Source organism: Leopardus geoffroyi, chromosome C1, assembly GCF_018350155.1.
Source record: "Leopardus geoffroyi isolate Oge1 chromosome C1, O.geoffroyi_Oge1_pat1.0, whole genome shotgun sequence".
NCBI lineage: Eukaryota > Metazoa > Chordata > Mammalia > Carnivora > Felidae > Leopardus > Leopardus geoffroyi.
The window spans coordinates 157,922,600-157,942,400 of NC_059328.1; the positions used below are offsets into that span (position 1 = coordinate 157,922,600).

At 38.9% G+C, this 19,801-nt stretch overlaps 1 protein-coding gene across 2 annotated transcripts in view; it reads left to right on the forward strand.

Annotated features, from left to right (window-relative positions):
• CERS6 (ceramide synthase 6) overlaps nt 1–19,801 on the forward strand; it is a 318,171-nt gene that overhangs the window by 223,300 nt on the left and 75,070 nt on the right. For both annotated transcript variants that reach the window (XM_045480091.1, XM_045480090.1), the window contains exons 5-6: nt 14,885–14,935; nt 18,786–18,878. In XM_045480091.1, coding sequence (XP_045336047.1) covers nt 14,885–14,935; nt 18,786–18,878 — 144 coding nt within the window. The remainder of the gene's footprint in view (nt 1–14,884; nt 14,936–18,785; nt 18,879–19,801) is intronic.

Below are 19,801 nucleotides of genomic sequence, written 5' to 3' on the forward strand. Positions count from 1 at the left end.
GAGTTTTTGTTTTGGGGTCCCTGGGTGGCTCAGTTAGTTAAGTGTCCGACGCTTGATTTTGGCTCAGGTCATGATATCATGATTAGTGGGATCAAGCCCTGCATTGGGCTCCTTGCTGTCAGTGCCAATCCCTGTTTGCGATTCTGTTTCCCACTCTTTCTGCCCCTCCCCCACTCATGCATATGCTCATGCTCTCTCTCAAAATAAATAAATAAACTTAAAAAAAAAGTTTGTGTTGTAGTGCCTGGATGGCTCAAGTCAGTTAAGCGTCCGACTTTGGCTCAGGTCATGATCTTATGGTTCATGAGTTTGAGCCCCGCGTCGGGCTCTGTGACGAAAGCTCAGAGCCTGGTGCTTGCTTGGGATTCTGCATCTCCCTCTCTCTCTGCTCCTCCCTTGCTCGTGCTCTCTCTCTGTCTTTCAAAAAATAAACCGTTAAAAAAATTTAAAAAAAAGTTTTTGTTTTTATTAGTACTATCAATATTTATTAGGAATTAAAACATAAAATTTGAACACATTTATTAATTAAAAAAAATTTTTTAACGTTTATTATTGAGAGACACAGAGAGACAGAGCATGAGCTTGGGAGGGGCAGAGAGAGGAGGAGACACAGAATATGAAGCAGGCTCCAGCCTCCGAGCTGTCAGCACAGAGCCCGATGCGGGGCTTGAACTCACAAACTCCGAGATCGTGACCTGAGCCAAAGTCGGACGCTTAACTGACTGAGCACCCATTATTAATTTATTTCAAAATAAAAATAATAAATCATTGCATGATAACATAAATAAAATTTTAAGAAAAATAACTATATATTCTAAAGTAAAAATTAGAGATTTTTGCAGTCCTCTCTAATACACGGTTTAGTAGAAGAGAGGTATCTCATCCCTGCTTCTACATTTGATCTATTTTGATGTGTTTTTTCCTTTGGTGAAGTATTTGAAAAAATATCTGGGCCTTGCAAAGTTATGTGATTGGGAAAGGCAGAAGTATCTCAATAGTGTTTTCCAAAAAACCTGTAGATCTATTACACCAAAACTCAGCCAGAATGTCAGTGAACTTTTTATACTTGATTACATTAGTGTCCATTGATCTGTCTTTCCTTTTTACCCACATATGATCATTTAACACAATCCATTGCTCATTTGGAAATTATTGGTTCACGGAGTTATGTAGATCTTACAAATGTTGACATGTCATTGTAAGTACCAAAATTTTTTTAATGTTTCCACTGATGTCAGAACCTTTTAACTAATGGTAATCTGTTAGGCATACAATAGCCTATACTAAATGTACTAATACCAAAATACTGATATTTGCTTAAAAGCTTGAATTTTGGGGCGCCTCGGTGGCTCAGTCAGTTGAGCGTCCGACTTCGGCTCAGGTCATGATCTCACACTCCGTGAGTTCGAGCCCCGCGTCAGGCTCTGTGCTGACAGCTCAGAGCCTGGAGCCTGTTTCAGATTCTGTGTCTCCCTCTCTCTCTGACCCTCCCCCGTTCATTCTCTATCTCTCTCTGTCTCAAAAATAAATAAACGTTAAAAAATTTTTTAAAAAAAGCTTGAATTTTATCATTGGCAGCAAACACTGTCATTCGATTTTCTTTAAGCAACAGGCTCACTGTGTTCATTTTCAAGAAAATGTCTACAAATGCTCATCAGAATAAAGTCTGTGTGAGAAACATAAACAGCCAAGTTTTCATTCACATTTCATTTAGTTCATTGTTTTTCATGTTTTCTCCACCTTCATATTATTGTTTCTCTCTGTCCTGAATAAATGTTAACGATAGGAGCGAGAAGACTCTTTTATACATGGTAATTACACTTTCATTCCCAGGCCTCCACTCCTGGTGGCAGTGAGTAGTCTCTAAGCAGGTATGTGGCACCAGTGGGCTGTGTGAATCCTTGTGAGGAAGCCACAGAATTCTAACCTTTTATTAGTTGCTAATTGGAACGACAGTATGCAGCCAAACTTTTTGGAGTAATTTCATGTTTTCACAGGATAAGAAATGAAGACCCTCTCCATGTATCCAGATGTGCCCATTAAAGGATCTTCCAGTAGAGTTCTCCCCTTTCTCTCTCTTCTGTGGCTCCAGCTCCCACTTTTGTTCTCTTTCTTCCTATTTGGCAAAACTGTATCTTACTCATAAAAACCAGCTTTTTCGAGTTGAAAATATTATGCAGGGAGATGAATGAATCATACTCAGCCAGGGTATGGTAGAGAGAAGCTTGAATTCTGGTCCTCTGCCACAGTGATCTGTTCTCTTTACAGCATTTGTGAGGTTTACGATCGGCAACTCACACAACAATGGATGAAGTGACAGATGGGTCTAAGCATTGTGTGGACATCAAGAAGGGGCCCGTAATCACAAGTTTACTTTCTCATCACTTACTTCTTTCTGCTGATCCACATTGCTCTTAGTTATAAGTGATATCCTATATCCTGTTGCCTTCTGTGTGCTTATAACTCTCCTTAGAAGTTGACAGCTGGTTAGGAAAAATCAATACCAAAGAACATAAAACCACAGGGACACATAAGAGGCACTTTTTAAACATTGAGAGCCAATTTACAGACTATATACTTTTCAAGGAATCTGGAGTTCATTGGAGAGGAGACCCGCAAAAGTCTACACAAAATGATCTCTGGAGGTAGAAGGCCAGTGAACTAGCGCCTAATATAGATTGATGAGGAAGCAGCAGGACAGAGGGGTGGAGCTGGCATGTCAGACAAAGTGCCTGTATAGCTAAGGCACAGAGACGGGAATCAGTGGAATACACACAGCGAGATGCTTGGCTTGGGGAGAGCAGGGGATGCTTATTGAGAAGAGTGGGCTTAACCTTGCTGGGTCACTGTGGACAGCCCACCCACCAGGAGCATGAACAGCCAGGCAGAGACGTTTCATCTTCTCAGTTGCAAATGAGCAGGAGGCTTTTAAGATTTTTGCTTTAATCCTCTGGAGAATAATGCAAGCAAAGGAATGATTAGGAAAAGTGATGTTGGAAATATGACATGGTTCCTAAAGGATAAGGAAGGCCATACTCTTCCTTCCATCTCCTGACTATCTACTGCTTATCTCTCTGACTTCAACTACTCTGGTATCTCCTAGTGGAAGTGTCCTCTCCCACCTCACCCTCTGAGACTGGACTAGATGTCTTCTTTTTAAAAAAAAATCATTTATTTATTTTTATTTACTTATTTTTGAGAGAGAGAGAGAGAGAGAGAGAGAGAGAGAGGGAACGAATGGGGGAGGGACAGAGAGAGGGGGTCAGAGGATCCGAAGCAGGCTCTGTGCTGACGCCTGAGAGCCCAACGCAGGGCTTGAACTCAGGAACTGTGAGTCTTTTTATGTACTACTCCTCTGCATCTTGTGTTTACCACTGCTGTAGCCTGTCATAATTATTTTGTTTATCCAGGAGATGGTAATTTCCTTGAGAATGGAGAACTTGTCTTCATGCCTAGCAGAATGCCTGATTCATGGTAACCACTCATTAAATACTTAAAAGAGTAAGTGAGTGAGGAGGGCGCAATAATATTAGCACAAAGATAATAGGCCAGAGGCAAATTGGTTTAGAAGTGGTAAGGAAGAGGTTGATGGGGATCTTCAGACTGGGAGTAGGTGGGTAAGTAGCAAAGTGATTGATCATCACGGTAATGAATGCAATGTTTATTCTATATTATTTGCTCTTCTCATTATTTTCCTCATTCTACTTTCTCTTATTTGAGAATTTATAATTAAATTATTAATAATTTGTTTATACTCAAAATATCACTGTCACATGTAAATACTCTGAAGGCAGTTATTTCATATACTAGGTTTTAGTTTCAAGTTAATTGGAATTACTGAATAATTTGAGAATGGTAATATATTTCTATGCTACTATTATTTGTAAATATAGAGCAAAAAGTGTGCGTGTTTTTTTTTCTTAATGAGACCTATTAAAAGTACATGGACTTGAGTGGCTCCTGGGTGGCTCAGTCAGTTAAGCATCCTACTCTTGATTTCAGTTCAGGTCATGATCTTGTGGTTCCTGAGTTCGAGTCCCACATCAGGCTCTGCACTGACACTGTGGAACCTGCTTTGGAGTCTCTCTCCCTGTCTTCCTCTTTTTCTCTTTCTCTCTCTTAAAATAGATAAACAAACTTTAAAAAAAGAAGCAAATGGACTTGGTTACTTTTCATTATTCAAATAAGACCTGTTCATTGCAGAACAATTATAGCTACAATTATGTAATTTAATACTGATATACAAACATTAAAAACAAAAGTAAAAATTATCTGAGATAATCATTTCTCAGAGGTAATCAGTAAGTAATTTTGGTAAATATCCTGCCAGACATATTGCATGTATATATGTGTGTGTGTTTGTGTCTCTGTGTCTAAATATATATATCTACTTTAAGCATAAGGTATACTATATATTCTGCTTGTAATCTAATTTTAACTTAAAATATGAATGCCTCTTACATTCCCTTAGCCCACCTGATATAGCACAGCTGTGGTACACAGTTCCATCCCCCCCATTACAGTGTTCCTTGCAAGCTGTGCCTTATCTTCTCTGCTTTCTCCAAACCTGCAAAGGTCTTTTAGACACAGGCAGCTACAACCTAGAAATATGAGGGAATTAATACTGAAAGCTCAAGCAGTGGGGCATGAGAGTTGGTGGATACATGTCCCAGTCCCCAGCCTCCTCAGTTGGGACAGTTATGAGATGTGTGCTACATACATTGTGCTGACATTCCCAGTGGAACTGAGATGCTGTTGACTGTAGCTGTAAGTTATATGCCTGAACGCCATATTGGATGTTCTCTCTCATCTATCTCACCTTCTCTATTTGCCCAGTTCTGTTTTCTGGGATAACCTTTTAGACAGCCCCCACCCACATCCTCATCTTGCTCTGTTCCCACACAATCCCTACCAAGACCATACCAGCCTCGTATTATTGGACTATTGGGTTTATTTCAATTTCACATTTCTAGAAAAAATAATTATAATGGAAATCCATGTACAAGTGCCTTTAATATGGATCTAACTATTTTTTTCAATAAAAGCTGAGTCAAAGAATATGCTGATTTTAAAGACCAAATTACTTTTTAGGAAAGTTATTCCTATTTTTAAAGTGTTAGTTTCCTTATATACTGCTGACTTCTGGGTGTTAACTTCTTTAAATATTGCTCAGACTTCAGTAAAAATATTCTGTTTCTGGCCTGTAATTTTTATACATGTTTTTGGTCACATATCTTTGTTTAATATGTTGCCTGTTTATATATTCTCCTTAATTTTCCCATTAATTATTTAAATACTTTAATCAATTTTTATGGGTTCTTTATATGTTAAGATGCTAATTCTTTGCTGTATGTTATAAATTGTTTCTCTGAGTTATCTTTTGACTGATTTTGTGCTTCTTGGTAGCTACTCTCATTGGCCGCATTCCCAAACTGTACACTGGCCTGAGCATCTCTCTACCACTCTGTGGACATTTCCATCTAGATCTTTCCACCTCATTTTCTTTCATTCTTCCTTCATCTGGATTTCCTTCTTGATTTCTTTTCCTTACCTGGAATTAATCAGTCCATTCTGCTTTGCAGTGATTCTCACTGGGTGTAAGGGAGAGATCCATAACCAAATCCATGGGATAGATGGCCTTTTTTAAGCTTCCTATTCCCCACTCTTGAGAAGTACAGCCATAGTTACTGTAGGATGTGTGTGGAGTCTCTCAGCTGACAAGAGGCAGAAAAAGTTGAGAACTACTGGCTGGAAGAATTTAGAAGGCATGGAAATGCTACCCGTATTGCTCTTCTCTTTGTTTCTATGATTAAACCCTCACGGAGATCCTATGACCTCAGGTCTCGTCTCCAAGGAAATCCTTCTGTTTATGTATGCCCAGCAGATCTGCAAATTACTTTCTAAATTGATTGCTGAATGTGCTGAAGACACATGGTTGACCAGGTCTTGAAGACCAGCATCTTTTTTAAAGCCGATCAATATAAAAGGCTGCTATCTTTATATAATGACATGAGGTCAATTCCAAATTACATTTGCACATCACAAGAGCTTTCAAAGCTAATGCAGATGCCAGGGGCCTTTATGAAGGGGTCACCACTCTGCTTTGCAAATTTATAGCCACATATATACTGACCCAGGAAAGGAGGAAAGAGTTCATCTTGCATTCTGGGGAGCACCCTTCCTAGACTGTTCACCACTGACCAGCAGCACCTTCAGGCTGAGAGACTTCTGGCTTCATTCTTCTCATTTCAAACAGATTTATTTATCAGCGTTTATACTCACAGAGTAGGAAATATTTCTTTGTACTCTGAGTTATTTTACAATGTGTATTAAGTTAAAACTGTAGCTTATCATTTTGAATAGATTTGATTTTATATTCACTTAAATCATACAATTGTTCAAAAAAGATTTATAGTATTTTATAATCACATTATTAATATAGATATTAATATCAAAGCTACACATAAAAGGAAAAATAAGCAAAGATGTTAAGAGATGACCACAGTTGCTATGACTGAGCTTTAGAATTAGATCTCAGCCTCCCCAAATCAAAGTCCAAAGATAACAGTTGGATAATGTAATTCTCATTTGGTAAGAGGAAACATGCTAAGCGTTCACAGAGAGGAAGTATTTTTTCCCCTTGGACTAAATTTTAAAGGAACAATGTCATGGAACTTTTACATTCAAATTAGGGTGAATTAGTGGTAACCTTTATCCTATAAATTCATTACAGACATGTAAGCACTTTTCTCATGTTTATTTCTTACAACAAATCCTCAGGATATGCCAAAGGTATAAGGTTTAAGTGTCACTCAGTTAAAAGTGTTTTCAGGGTAGTTTCAGTATACTTTAGAAACCTAGGATTCTGTTATTTTATTTTTATTTTTTAATTTTTTTAATGTTTATTTTGGAGAGAGTGAGAGACAGAGTATGAGTGGGAAAGGGGCAGAGAGAGAGGGGGAGACAGAATCTGAAGCAGGCTCCAGGCTCTGAGCTGTCAGCACAGAGCCTGACGTGGGACTTGAACCCATGAACCGTAAGATCATGACCTGAGCTGAAGTCGGAAGCTTAACTGGCTGAGCCACCCAGGTGCTCCTAGGTTTCTGGCATTTTAAAACATAATCAAGCCTTTGTGTATCTCATACTTACTATCCAGAGGCCAGCATGTCTCTTAGACTATATTCCTTGACTGTTAGTTGTCTCAGCTGGACTTTGTGAAAGCCATTTAGGAGTTTGGATGGAAAGAGTGAAAAGATGAAATTTTGCCTCTAAGATGCTGTCTTTGGGTGAAGACCCACACACATGTTTCTCATCTTTGATAAAGCAACAAAATTTCTCTAATACTTTGTGTGATTCACGTTCATTTGTTAGATCAAAATAGTTCTGAATTAAAATAAACTGCTATTCATTCAGCTACAGGTACCTACTGGTTCCTGGGGAAAGTCTGTGTGTGTGTGTGTGTGTGTGTGTGTGTGTGTGTGTGTGTGTGTGTGTGTGTTTATATTTACGTTAACCATTTAACACTTGCCTGGTTAACCAGGTATTCTTTTCTCTGGTCTTTTGCTTCAAACTCCAGTGTTCCTTTAGGCTTATAATGACATGATAAGCATGATAAGCATGAGTGATATGAGGTAGCCTACCTGTCTTGATTTTTTTTTTAGATTTCAGTTATTTTTCAGAGCAGTTTTTTGTTCAGAATAAGACTGAGGAGCAGATCCAGAGATTTCCATCTACCCCTGGCCCCACACATGCATAATCTGTCCCATGATCTCCTCCCATAGCAGTCCATGTATTCTAATTGATCAACCTACACAGACACATCATAATCACCCAAAGTCCATAGTTTACATTAGGGTTCACTCTTAGGGTTGCCTATTCTATGAGCTTAGACAAAGCCTCCTTGATTTTTGAGGATTCATCCATCCTCATGATAGATAGCATGGAAACTGAAAAGTAGATTTGGTGGGTTTTTTTAAACTATTATTTTCAAGGAATATGTCAAATGGAAATTTAAAAAAATTTTTTAATGCTTATTTATTTTTGAGAGAGAGAGAGGGAGAGAGCGCGCGCGCGTGTGCACGAGCGGGGGAGGGGCAAAGAGAGGGAGACACAGAATACAAAGCAGGCTCCAGGCTCTGAGCTGGCATCACAGAGCCAGATGTGGGGCTCAAACTCACAAACTGCAAGATCATGACCTGAGCCGAAGTCGGATGCTTAACTGACTGAGCCCCCCAGGCGCCCCTCAAATGGAACTTAAAAAAATAAATAAGATCAAACCTATCTTATTCCAGATGGTAAAGTAAAATTATCAGATCTGATCTATTTTTGTTAATTCTGTTCATGATGAAGCTTCTAAAGAACAGCTGATAAGAGACCTGATGAAAGAACATATTTCCTGACACTTCAAAGGCTTCTCTACTTTTCTCTTTAAAACAAACAAACAAACAAACCATAGTTATATATAAGTCTTATACATATGGTCAAAACGCAAATGTAGACTATAGGATGACTCCCCACAGCACTTCTGACCTCCATCCTGGTGCTGGGGTTAGGTTTGCTCAGGGAAAGAAGAGTCACAGACATCTCCCGTGGGACACTGTGTTATTATTGATGGATGCACTTGCCACAGAGTTGTGTCTCAAGTGATGTATATGGGAGCAGATGTGTGTAATATAATGAAAAATCCCATTATACAGACAGTATGGTTTAGACTGAGAGTGTTAGAAGTCATTTCTTATCCACAACATTATGGTCTACCTGAGTTTTATTCAGATGTTTTGTAAGTCTTCTTAAATTGAAATCAGTTGATGTGGAGTTTAATAGCTATGAAACACGTTTATTAAAAATTGTCTTAAGATGCTGTGTTAACTCTGGCTGTCATAACAGAATACCACAGATTGGGTAACTTCAATAATAGATATTGGTTTCCAATGCTTCTGGAGGCTGGAAGTTCCAGATTGAGGTCTGGCAGGGTTAGTTTTCTGGTGAGGGCTCTCTTTCTGACTTGCCTGTCTTCCCAGTGGCCATCTTCTCACTGCTATCGTCACATAGCCTTTCTTCTGAGCATGTGGGGAGAGAGAGAGAGAGAGAGAAGAAGAGGAGGAGAAAGAGCGAGATCTCACTTCGTCTTATAAGGCCTCCACTCCTTTCAGTATAGGATTATACTCTTATCCTCATGATCTCATTCAACCTTAATTACCTCTTAAAGGCCCTATCTCCAGATACAGTCACCTTGGATATTTAGGGGTTCGACATATGAATTTGGGTGCGGCGGGGGGGGGGGGGGGCGTCGGGAACACAGTTCAGTTCATAGCAGATTCCAAAACAAAAAATTGACGTAATTTCTGTTGGGGATTAAAAAAAAGGCAGGAAGTATGCCTGAGGAATCTTGTCAGTGATTGATAAACACGGAGTTCTTTTTGAAAAATGAGAGGCCCGATTACCCATCTTTACATATGGGTTCTTTTGTTGATTAAGCAGGATTTGAAGGTCTTCTCTAACCCTGAAATTCAGTTTTGTAATGTAAAAACTCATTTTTGGTAATCAATTCCAAATGCCCTTAGTGTTTCTCTTTCTTTACCCGTTCTTTGTACCCAAGATACCAACTGCAAGGAAGGTAAAGTGGAAGGATCTAGCTGGCCTGGGTTTGAATCTAAGTTTTTCTACTCATCAGCTGTGTAGTCTTCAATTAATTATGGTACCTTTTTGAGCTTGCTTATTTGTCTATAAAATAATTAAAGAGACTTGCCTGGATGCATATATTAGTGAGAAGAGAGGCTATGCTAGTATATGTATGTATGTGTGTGTATATATTTTTTAAAGACAACCCAGTAGCTTAGATATGAGAAAAATGATAGAAATTTGTTCATCTCCCACATACGATCCAGAGGTAAGCAGACTGGGGCTGGTAGGAGACCTCTAACACCAACCTCAACAGAAACAGATTTCAGGGTCCCAGGTGACCGCTCCAATTTTCATGTTCTCCCTCCAATAGGAGTGGAGAAAGGGTGAGAGGAACACATTCCCTTGAACTTTTAGGGGCACCATCCTGAAGTGGCACATGTAAATTCTGGTCATATCCCTCCCACCAGAGCTTAGATATGTGGTTATATCCAAGAGGGAGGTTGGTTGAGAAGTAATGTCTCTAGCTAAATTTTGTTTCACTGGCAATTTCTGCCTCAAAGGGTTATTATAAACATTAGGAATAATCCATTGATTCATTCATCAAACATTAATTGTGGAATATTGAAACAAAGGGCTAAGCAGGGTGCCTTGCACATGGTAAATACCAGGAAGATGGTGTCACCTTCTTTCAAATGTGGTCCAAGGCCCATTAGCATCTGCACTGCCTGGAAGCTTGTTAAAAATGTAGAATCTTAGCCCCAGGCCAGACCTACTGAATCAGAACTTGCATTAATAGTTTGAAAAGCTCCATGCCAGCATGTTGTCTCTTAGGATATCCTTCTGGCTGTGTTGCTCTGACACTTGCAGTGTTGTTGTGAGAATTAAATAAGGTAATATATATAAAGTACTTTGGAATCTGTGAAGTGTTTCATAACATTATTTAAGTGTATGTGTGTGACATGGAAGAATGTGAATCTCAAGGTATTGGAATGACAAGATGGGAAAATCCTTGGGTTTTTAGACTCTCCAGGCTTGACAACGTAAATTGATATTGTGAAGCCATGTGAAAAAGGCTTATCTGTTTCTGGAAAATGTGCTTAAATTGCCATGCACTGTTCTAAGCACAGAACTTATTATTTAGGAAGATGCTAGGCCTACCATTCTAAACCTAGGGTTTTCAGTGTGTTATTTTTAAATTACCAGTGTTCCTGACATCTGAATATTTCAGCTTTTTATGTTTTGAATTATGTTGTTATCCTTTAATTCATGTGATGGAATATACAAATTTTGATATCAAATTAATGTTTAAATGATTCTGAAAAAGACACCTAGAAATGTAGAGAATGGAAAAATTGATAAAAGAAAATGAATTTTAAAGAAAAGATAGCTTCATAGTATCAATTCACATAGAAGGAATTACACCTAATATATTAAATTATAAGCAGCTAATTCAGATTCATACACTAGTGTTGAACTATAAAAAATTGGGAAAATCGCCTGCTCATGGACTTTAGTTTTCTAATTTGTAATTGAGAAAGATGACATATGTGTTTGTTTTACCAGCCCCATAGCGTTGGGGAGGCCCATAAAATCTGAGATCCTAGAAAAATGTGGTATGCATACAGAAGACGATACTCGTATCTAGTGTTGTCAAAGGGAGAGGTATAGGTGAACATGCATCAATGTGAAAGAACTTATTATTAAAATGCTTGGGGGACGCCTGGGGGGGTGGCTCAGTCTGGTAAACGTCCAGCTTCAGCTCAGGTTATGATCTCATGGTTCATGAGTTCGAGCCCCACGTAGGGCTTTGTGCTGACAGCTCAGAGCCTGGAGCCTGCTTTGGATTCTGTGTCTCCCTCTCTCTCTGCCCCTCCCCAGCTTGCACTCTGTCTCTCTCTCTCTCAAAAATAAATAAACATTAACAAAATTAAAAAAATAAAACAGTTAAAATGCTTGGAAAATAAGCTTGCAGGCTGAGTTAGGGCCCTGGTAGTTTCATCGGATTCATAGTATGCAGGCCTATTGCTCCTGTTTCACCTGGGTGAAGGCCCACTGAGAGACAAAGACTCATCCAGTGTATCTGCAGGTCAGTCAAGTTTTGGCACATAATGGAAACAGGTCTAATTGGTATACATCCGATGCACACAGGGAGAAGTCTGCATGTTAGGAAAAAACCAGACAAGTCAAGAAACTCACAGATGAGGGGAAGCTCTAAAAAATGGCTGTTTCTAGGACACTTTGTTCTCCTGCCTGTGACTGGAAGGAGTGGCCACGTTGGATGAGATTCCCACTGCATCTTTAGAGGCAAGCACGCGCATGCCCTGTTGCCTTGGGACTGATACATTCAGAAAAATGCTACAAGATTTGTCATAGGCCTTGTGTTTAATTCTGTATTCCTTTCATTAGCATTTAGTAAATGAACGTTGCACTGTCAGCTTTGGGTCCAGGTGCTGGGGGGATAAACATACCTTTCCCTCAGGGACTTTCAACTCATTATTGAGATAATATACAGCTTTATCAGAAAAAAGGATAATAACCAACATTTGTACTATACTTTAAAATAGATCTTGGTATGTTATGCCCATTTAAAAATTATGTGTGTACGTGTGTTTAATTTATTAAAAATAAATCTATATTTATATAGAAATAACAGAAATATAGAAAAAAGACCAAAAGTGGGATGTACATGAAATGATAATAGTACTGAAAATACACATTATTTTTCATTACTTTCTGTATTTTCTGTATCTTCCTCGATGGACATGTATTATTTATATAACCATATGACAACCACATATGAAACTTCTGAAGCTTCTAAAATATTTTTATACATGCTGTCTCATTTGATCTTCACAAGCACTCTGTGAGGTAGGTCAGTAATAAACATCAAGGTTATAGAAGAGAGAAAATGGAGGAGACGGACAGGCATACAACTCAGACACCAGGAAGTTACATGCAGTGAGGTTACATGATGTATACAGCACTGAACAGGTAGTCAATGGCAAGAGCAGGTGAAAGGAAGGCAAATTAGTAGTGCTTTAATGAAAGGAGAATGGTTTAGTGCATAGAATGGCTTTTCACTTCAGTCTGGCTCCCTAAATAAAGGCCTGGTTCAGGTTTTTTATTAGACTCAGAGGCAGGGTGCACAGTAGTCACATTTGAGTCTAAGACCAGAGAGTCTGAGTTTGATTTCCAGCTCTGGGACTGCCTAGCTATTTAATCTGGGCAGTTATTTACAGACTCAGGGCCTCACTGTACCTATGTATAAAATGAAACAAATACTACTAGCTACTGTAAGAACAAAATTAGTTCATATGTGAGAACCTTGAAAAGTGTATGGGATGGGGACCCCTGGGTGGTTCAGTCAGTGAAGCATCCAACTCGATTTTAGCTCAGGTTATGATCTCGTGGTTCATGGGATTGAGGCCTATGTTGGGTTCTGTGCTGACAGTGCGGAGCCTGCTTAGGATTCTCTCTCTTCCTCTCTCTGCCCCTCTCCCACGCATGCTCCCTCTGTCTCTCAAAATTAACGTTAAAAAATATATTGAAAATAAATAAATAAAAAGCTCTTTGAAACAAGTATAATGGGACAGTCTCGAGCTAAATAACTTTTTAATTTGTTAAATAGATAACAGACCACAGAGGAAAAACCCTAAAAAAATAAATGTATGGATGTAGGGATGACTGAACAAGTATTAGCTGCTGTCTTCATCATCATCATCATCATCTTCATTCATGCAGGGCTGATGAGGATGATGATAGGGTGACAGTATCTATGGCTTTCAGGGAGACAAGTACATCATCCTACTGTAGACAGCAGCAACTTTTAATCTTATAGGATCTGGGACAAGGTAAGGAAAGAGGTCAGGTCAGTACAAATATATCTCACATTAATCTTTCAATGACAGTATTATCATTTTGAGATGCATAAACATGGATTGAGTTAAGGATAGATTGTGTTTCTTAAGAAACATACAGATGTAGGGGTGCCTCGGTGGCTCAGTCGGTTAAGTGTCCGACTTCAGCTCAGGTCATGATCTCACGGTCCGTGAGTTCGAGCCCCGCGTCAGGCTCTGGGCTGACAGCTCAGAGCCTGGAGCCTGCTTCAGATTCTGTCTCCCTCTCTCTCTGACCCTCCCCCATTCATGTTCTGTCTCTTTCTGTCTCAAAAATAAATAAACATTAAAAAATAAATTAAAAAAAAGAAACATACAGATGTATATTAAATGTATGTAGATGTATGCCGATTGCTGATTGCTTGGGTTAAGGATGCAAAAGAATTATAAAGTTAATACAAAAAATATGAGAAAGTTTGTGCTGGTATTATCGGATTGTTCAGCATCCTGTGTAAATCTATACCAGTCTCTCCCTGCTTACTATAAATGTTTGGAATATGTGTACACTTACATGTTCTCTTTGATTTTACAGTGTTGTAAACCAAGTGATTGCTGTCAAATTAAGAATGATTGTTTTGTCTTTAAAAGACCTTGACCATGAACTGGGAGGTGGAGTGTGTTGTGAGGGTTAATTCCCTCAGGCCTGGAATTAGTCTGAGCTGTTCTGCTGAAATAAGTATCCCTGCCGGTTACTTAACCACTGGTCATCAAAGCATGAAACGATTGATTGATAATGTTGCTTTGTAACATTGGTTGGAGGAGTTTCAGGGTAGTTTGCACCAACTGTCAGCATTGTTTATTGATAAGAGTGAGATTGATGATTTGCATCTGGTCTGGGTGAGACTTCTAAAGGGCTCTGCTGTGGAGGCTGGTTGCATAGTAGGAAGGTGGCTATGTAACCAAAATACAAAAAGCACCAGTGGGGATTCCATCCCAGAAATACTACCAGTTGAGTTTAGAAGATTACCCAGAGAGACTGTATAATGGAATATTAACTGCTTTAATATCCTAATCCTAGGGGTACTTAGGTGGCTCAGTCAGTTTAACATCTGACTCCTGATTTTGGCTCAGGTCATGATCTCACGGTTGCAGTTCCCTCTCCTTCTCTCTCTGCCCTTTCCCCACTTGCACACGCTCTCCCTCTCTCTCTCTCTCTCCCTCTCTCTCTTTCTCAAAATAAATAAATAAACATTAAAAATTTTTTTAAAAGAAAAAAGAACGTAATTCATTTATTTTTTTTAAAAGTCCTAATTCTAGTTAAGTCCTTCAGTTCTCATACAGGTCGATTATTGAAATCCCAAAATACTGGGGGCAATCTTGCTTCATTTCCAAAACATGTGAAATGTGTTTGTCATTTTTTTCAGAGCCCCTGGTTGTGGAATACAAGGCACTGTTGGTACAACTACCCCTATCAGGTAAGGAGACATTACCGACTGGGTCTTCACACACACAGAGTATCTCCCTTAGGTCAGGTTCATGGTTTTAGGCCCCAGCAGGCTGGGCAGCCACTTTACTTTTTAGCCCCTTGCCCTTGCCCCTGCTGCTTGATGCCAGACTTAGCCTAGTTAAGGGAAGCAGTTTGTTTTCTCAGTGAAGTTCAGAATCAGAGCTCAGTTGCTTTAGCAAATGGAATAAGCTGGAAGGTGCATTTGCTGGAGAGTGAGATACAGTCGATTCAATAGTTGGGTGATTCTTGCTTCTAACAGCTGATCTTCTAATTACTGTGGAGGGCCTGAAGACCTGACACCAGCAAGGGTCCATCTGGACAGCAAGTGGGCAAAGTGTGGGGCTGCAGCAGACAAGCAGAGTTCAGGCCCCTTTGCGGCTTAAGAGCAGACTCTAAATATGTAAATCAAACACCATTTCCTTGAGCATAGAAAAATTGGCTTGTATCATTACACTAAACTTAAAACCATCGCCAAAACTGAGATTAAAATTATACCCCAGAAAGGGAGCATTTCAGATCTCTGCTCCCTACATACCTTTGCCTCTGTCCATGAATTCAATAAGATTAGCATGTGTTGTGGTCCTCAGATCAGTTACTATTTGAATATCATAGAGCTGGGTCTTTTCTAGTTTAATTGGAATATGTTCTATAAGAGAATCAAATACAACTAGATATTTTGATGATAAAGTGACATACATTCGGATAAGCAACTTGGATTTTTGACTTTGGTTCTTTGGGCTGTCTTCTTAGAGGCATTTGGTCTTTTTGGTGTGCATAAAGTTAATGGGAAGCAAGCATGCTCTGCAATCGTCCCTGTTACACGCAGTGTTGCAACAGGAGCTAGGGACCAGTGTTGGAAACTTCTTGGGCTAGTTCATGCTAGGGACACATTGAAATGGAATTTGAGTTTGCATCTCCATCTCTTTTATGGCGTACATCCATATTAGAAAAGCATGTAAGCAAGCAATATGACATGGTTAGAGAAAGCTGAGCATTCTAGGGCTTTCTGATGGAGACTGAAGTCAACATCAAAACTTACTGTCCACAGTTGTAATTCTCAGGCTCCACTGCTATTTTACTACCTTCAATACTTGGGATATTGTCATTACACCTCTGGTTGTGTCCTGTATTGGTATACTGAGTGGAAAAATCCATATACATCTAGAATTCTATTTATAAAAGTATTCAAAGCCTTCTAGAAACCTTAACTTGAATGTTCATGTGGCAGCTGCTCTAATGCACTACATTTATGAGGAAAATTCTGTCATATGAACAACATTAGGACAAATGTCACATGAAATGTAATTCCCACTCCTCTTTATAACTATAACATAGTCTGAAATAGCTTTCACATTTATGGCTGGAGCTAAGGAATTGCTTTTTTCTGAGATAATTAGTTGTTGGGGCAGTGGGCCAAAATGTAATTGCAGGGTGTTTCACAGACAAAACTATAGATTTAACATGAAAATTTGAGGGTCTGGTAGATAGATATGTTTAAAAATCAGAAACATTGAAGTGTCTGCCTGACTCAGTACGTGGAGCATGTGACTCTTAACCTTGGGGTTATAAATTTGATTCCCACATTGGGTATAGAGATAACTTTAAAATAAAATAAATCTTTAAAAAACAATAAAATAAGAAGTAAAAATAAGAAACATCATCAGTATAGAAGGAAAGATACTGTGTATTTGGAGTTTCAGATCAATATTGTCTTCTGCTAGTAAGACGTCATTGCTTATCAATGAATAATTTGGTAATAGCCCCCAAAATCTAGGAACAGTTCATGATTTCTTGAAGGAATAATGGTCATCTTTGATAAACTCCATATTCTCATAAAAAATCAGCTACTTTTCTTTTTATATATGTGGGGAAAAAAATTAAACAGCATGTAATTATTATGCGTGTAATTAAAGTGCATTGTGGGTAGCTGTGCTGAATAATTACAGAGATTACAGTTCAAAGTCAGTCTCAAGTCGTAAGAGCACTTTTTTAAAGATAGTGCTCATGAAGCATATTTATTATGTTTTTAGCATGTATATTAAGTAAATAATTGAACAAATGTTTATATGAAAGAGTAGTGGTCTGCTGCAATTTTATTAAAGGCACACTGTTCCTTGTGTATGAATATATATGTAATTTATTTCATATATGATGGTTCTTATATAATGCATATATTTTAAGTCCAAAATAATGGAAAGTGATCTTTAGTTGGGACTAGATAGTTTGTCGTAAATAGCACAAGTTGGGAATGAGAAGCCCTAGAATAGCAGTCACAGGGCCTCACTAGCTATAAGACCTGTGATTAGCCTTTCAACCTGAACTAACTTGACAGCAATTTCCTGTCAGCTATACTATCTAGAAAATGATGGTACTAATTTTATAGGGTTTTTATGAGAGTCAGAGAAATTAACATGTGGGTAGTTTTGTCAACTGCAGAGCACTCCATGAATATGGTAGTTTTGTAATATGATGCTCTCTTAGGAGCTCTGTGGTTTCTAGATGTACTCTCACCTGTCTTCCTAGCCCGCCATGGTTTTTCCCAGGTGGTGGTGCAGGGAAGCTCATTAAAACTGAAATTTAACCTTGGCTCCCAGGGTCCTGAAGCCAGTGCCCTATTTTCTAGACTTCATTGCTGCCATATGTCTGACCTGAATACCCATCCCTTATTGCTAATGCCTGCAAATTTTAAAAGGACAATTCAGGAAAATATATTCTCTCCAGTATGGTGCTGAGTTTGATAAACACACTGATGGTCATTGTTACTCAGAGCTTGGGATTGCTGGTGGGATAATATCCTGTCCCCTCATGTGTTTTGTTGCCAGAGATCAGTGGGAGGGACAACTGTTTTCTTCGATGCCAGTGCATAAAGCTGGTAGGGTTGGTAGTTAAGAGAGTGCCAGCTTCTCATGAAAGTACTTTGTTACGCTGCTATTGGTTCCCAGAGCATTAAAGTTTCAATTGTAGTTACCATATATACTATTACATTGTGGGCGGCACGGATAGAATGCATTTCAAAGGTCTCTCATTCATTCTGGTAAAGTAAGACATTTCATTATAGCTTAGTAAACAAAATAAATGTTCTTGACTTCTACTGGCTCTCTGAGCCTCTCCCCATTCTTGGACCTCTGAAGCAGATAGAACAGGTATCACCCCCCATTTTACAATAGGTATGCTAAGGCCCACTGAGCTATGGAGCTGAGACTTGATCTCAGGTTTCCTGGCTGAGGGCCTAGCCTGGTATTTCTTGGCAGCTTCCTTGTCCCTCTGCCTTTTAATAAATATTTTTGAATTATCTTTTCTGATATTTGCAATGTACAGAACATTCCTTAATAACAAGAAAGCTCTGATTAATACAGAACTCGAAACTCTGCCTTCATGACCCATCTATCACCCCATCTAGCACCCATTCTATCACCTACCTCCCTTGCCCCTATACTATGGAATCTCATGGTAATTTCCAGGGTTATTCTTTTTCTGTATGTATTAAAAGGCTTTTTTTTTTCAGGTTGCCTAAGAAATCTTACAGATCCTTCTATCAAGGAACCATAAATGCTGTTGTTAAAGTAAATCGTGAATTGGGTACCAAATGTTCATACTCATTGACACTTTTTTGGTTGGAGATGAAACAAACTTAATGCCATTAAGCTGTGTATTAGAGACATGCTTCAAAGCCCTCTTACCCATAGAGAGAATGGGGCTGGAATCTGTGGAGGCATAAGACCATGTCACTTTTCAGCACTGAACTTGAGATGTTTGGGACACAATTTGGTTTCCTATTAACTATTAATCTTTCTTTTTTTTTTTTCTTTAATCCCCAGCCACTCACAACTGACCTTCACTACTATTATATCCTGGAGCTGTCGTATTATTGGTCTTTAATGTTTTCCCAGTTCACTGATATCAAAAGAAAGGTAAGAGTGGTAATGTTGTAAATTGCTTGCAGATATGTGTCCTTAATGGCCCTTGGCAGATGGGAGTAGCGTCTCAAAGGCACTCATGTCTATTCTCTGGCAGCACCAGCCCTGCATTATTCCAGAAAGTTTCTTATTTTCACTTCTGGTGTTTTGTATTTTATTTGCATTGTCTCTTCCCTCTTTCCTCCAAATGTAGTGTTCTTTTCTCTGTGAAAAAATATATCAATGAATCCTGACAGCAGTAATTTTTTTTCTCAGTCTGATTCACAAGGCCCTCTATTCTTCAAATTAAATAAAGAAGAAAAATTGTATTTGTAGCCCCCGGGAGAGAGTAAATTCTCAGTGCTCCAGCCACACGAATGAATTTTTCCTGAATTAAAGTTATCTAACATCAGAACACGTCATGAAAATACAACATTCCTAAATGAACTATGATTAGCCTCCATCTCTCCCTTCCCCTGGAGTAGCTTTTGCTGAGGGTGCATGCTCTTGACCTTTTAAATGTTAAACCTACCCATTCCAGCTCTCATCCTACCAGCTTCTGGAAAGAATAGGCACTTCTGGCTATTTACCGCTTATAATTTTTCCATCATACCATTTTCTCCAGATTCCCATATTTGGATCATGCCTTCAAAATCGTCTTTGCTGGCGTCCAGCCCAGGGCCTCACGTGCCACATATTTGCATGCGTCAGGGTCTAGTCCTGGATTATAGGGCATCATTTCCTGGTATGATCAAGCTTATAACCTTCAGCACTACTAGCCATAACTTATGTACCTGTAACTCCAAGATGTCTCTCTTCAGCCCTGGGTTCTCTCCAGGTCCATACTTCTGCAAATCTAGGCATAAATAATAGTATTATGTCCTTTTTGTTTATTATTTAATCTTCCCATCAACTCCAAGATTCAGTTGGATCATTTA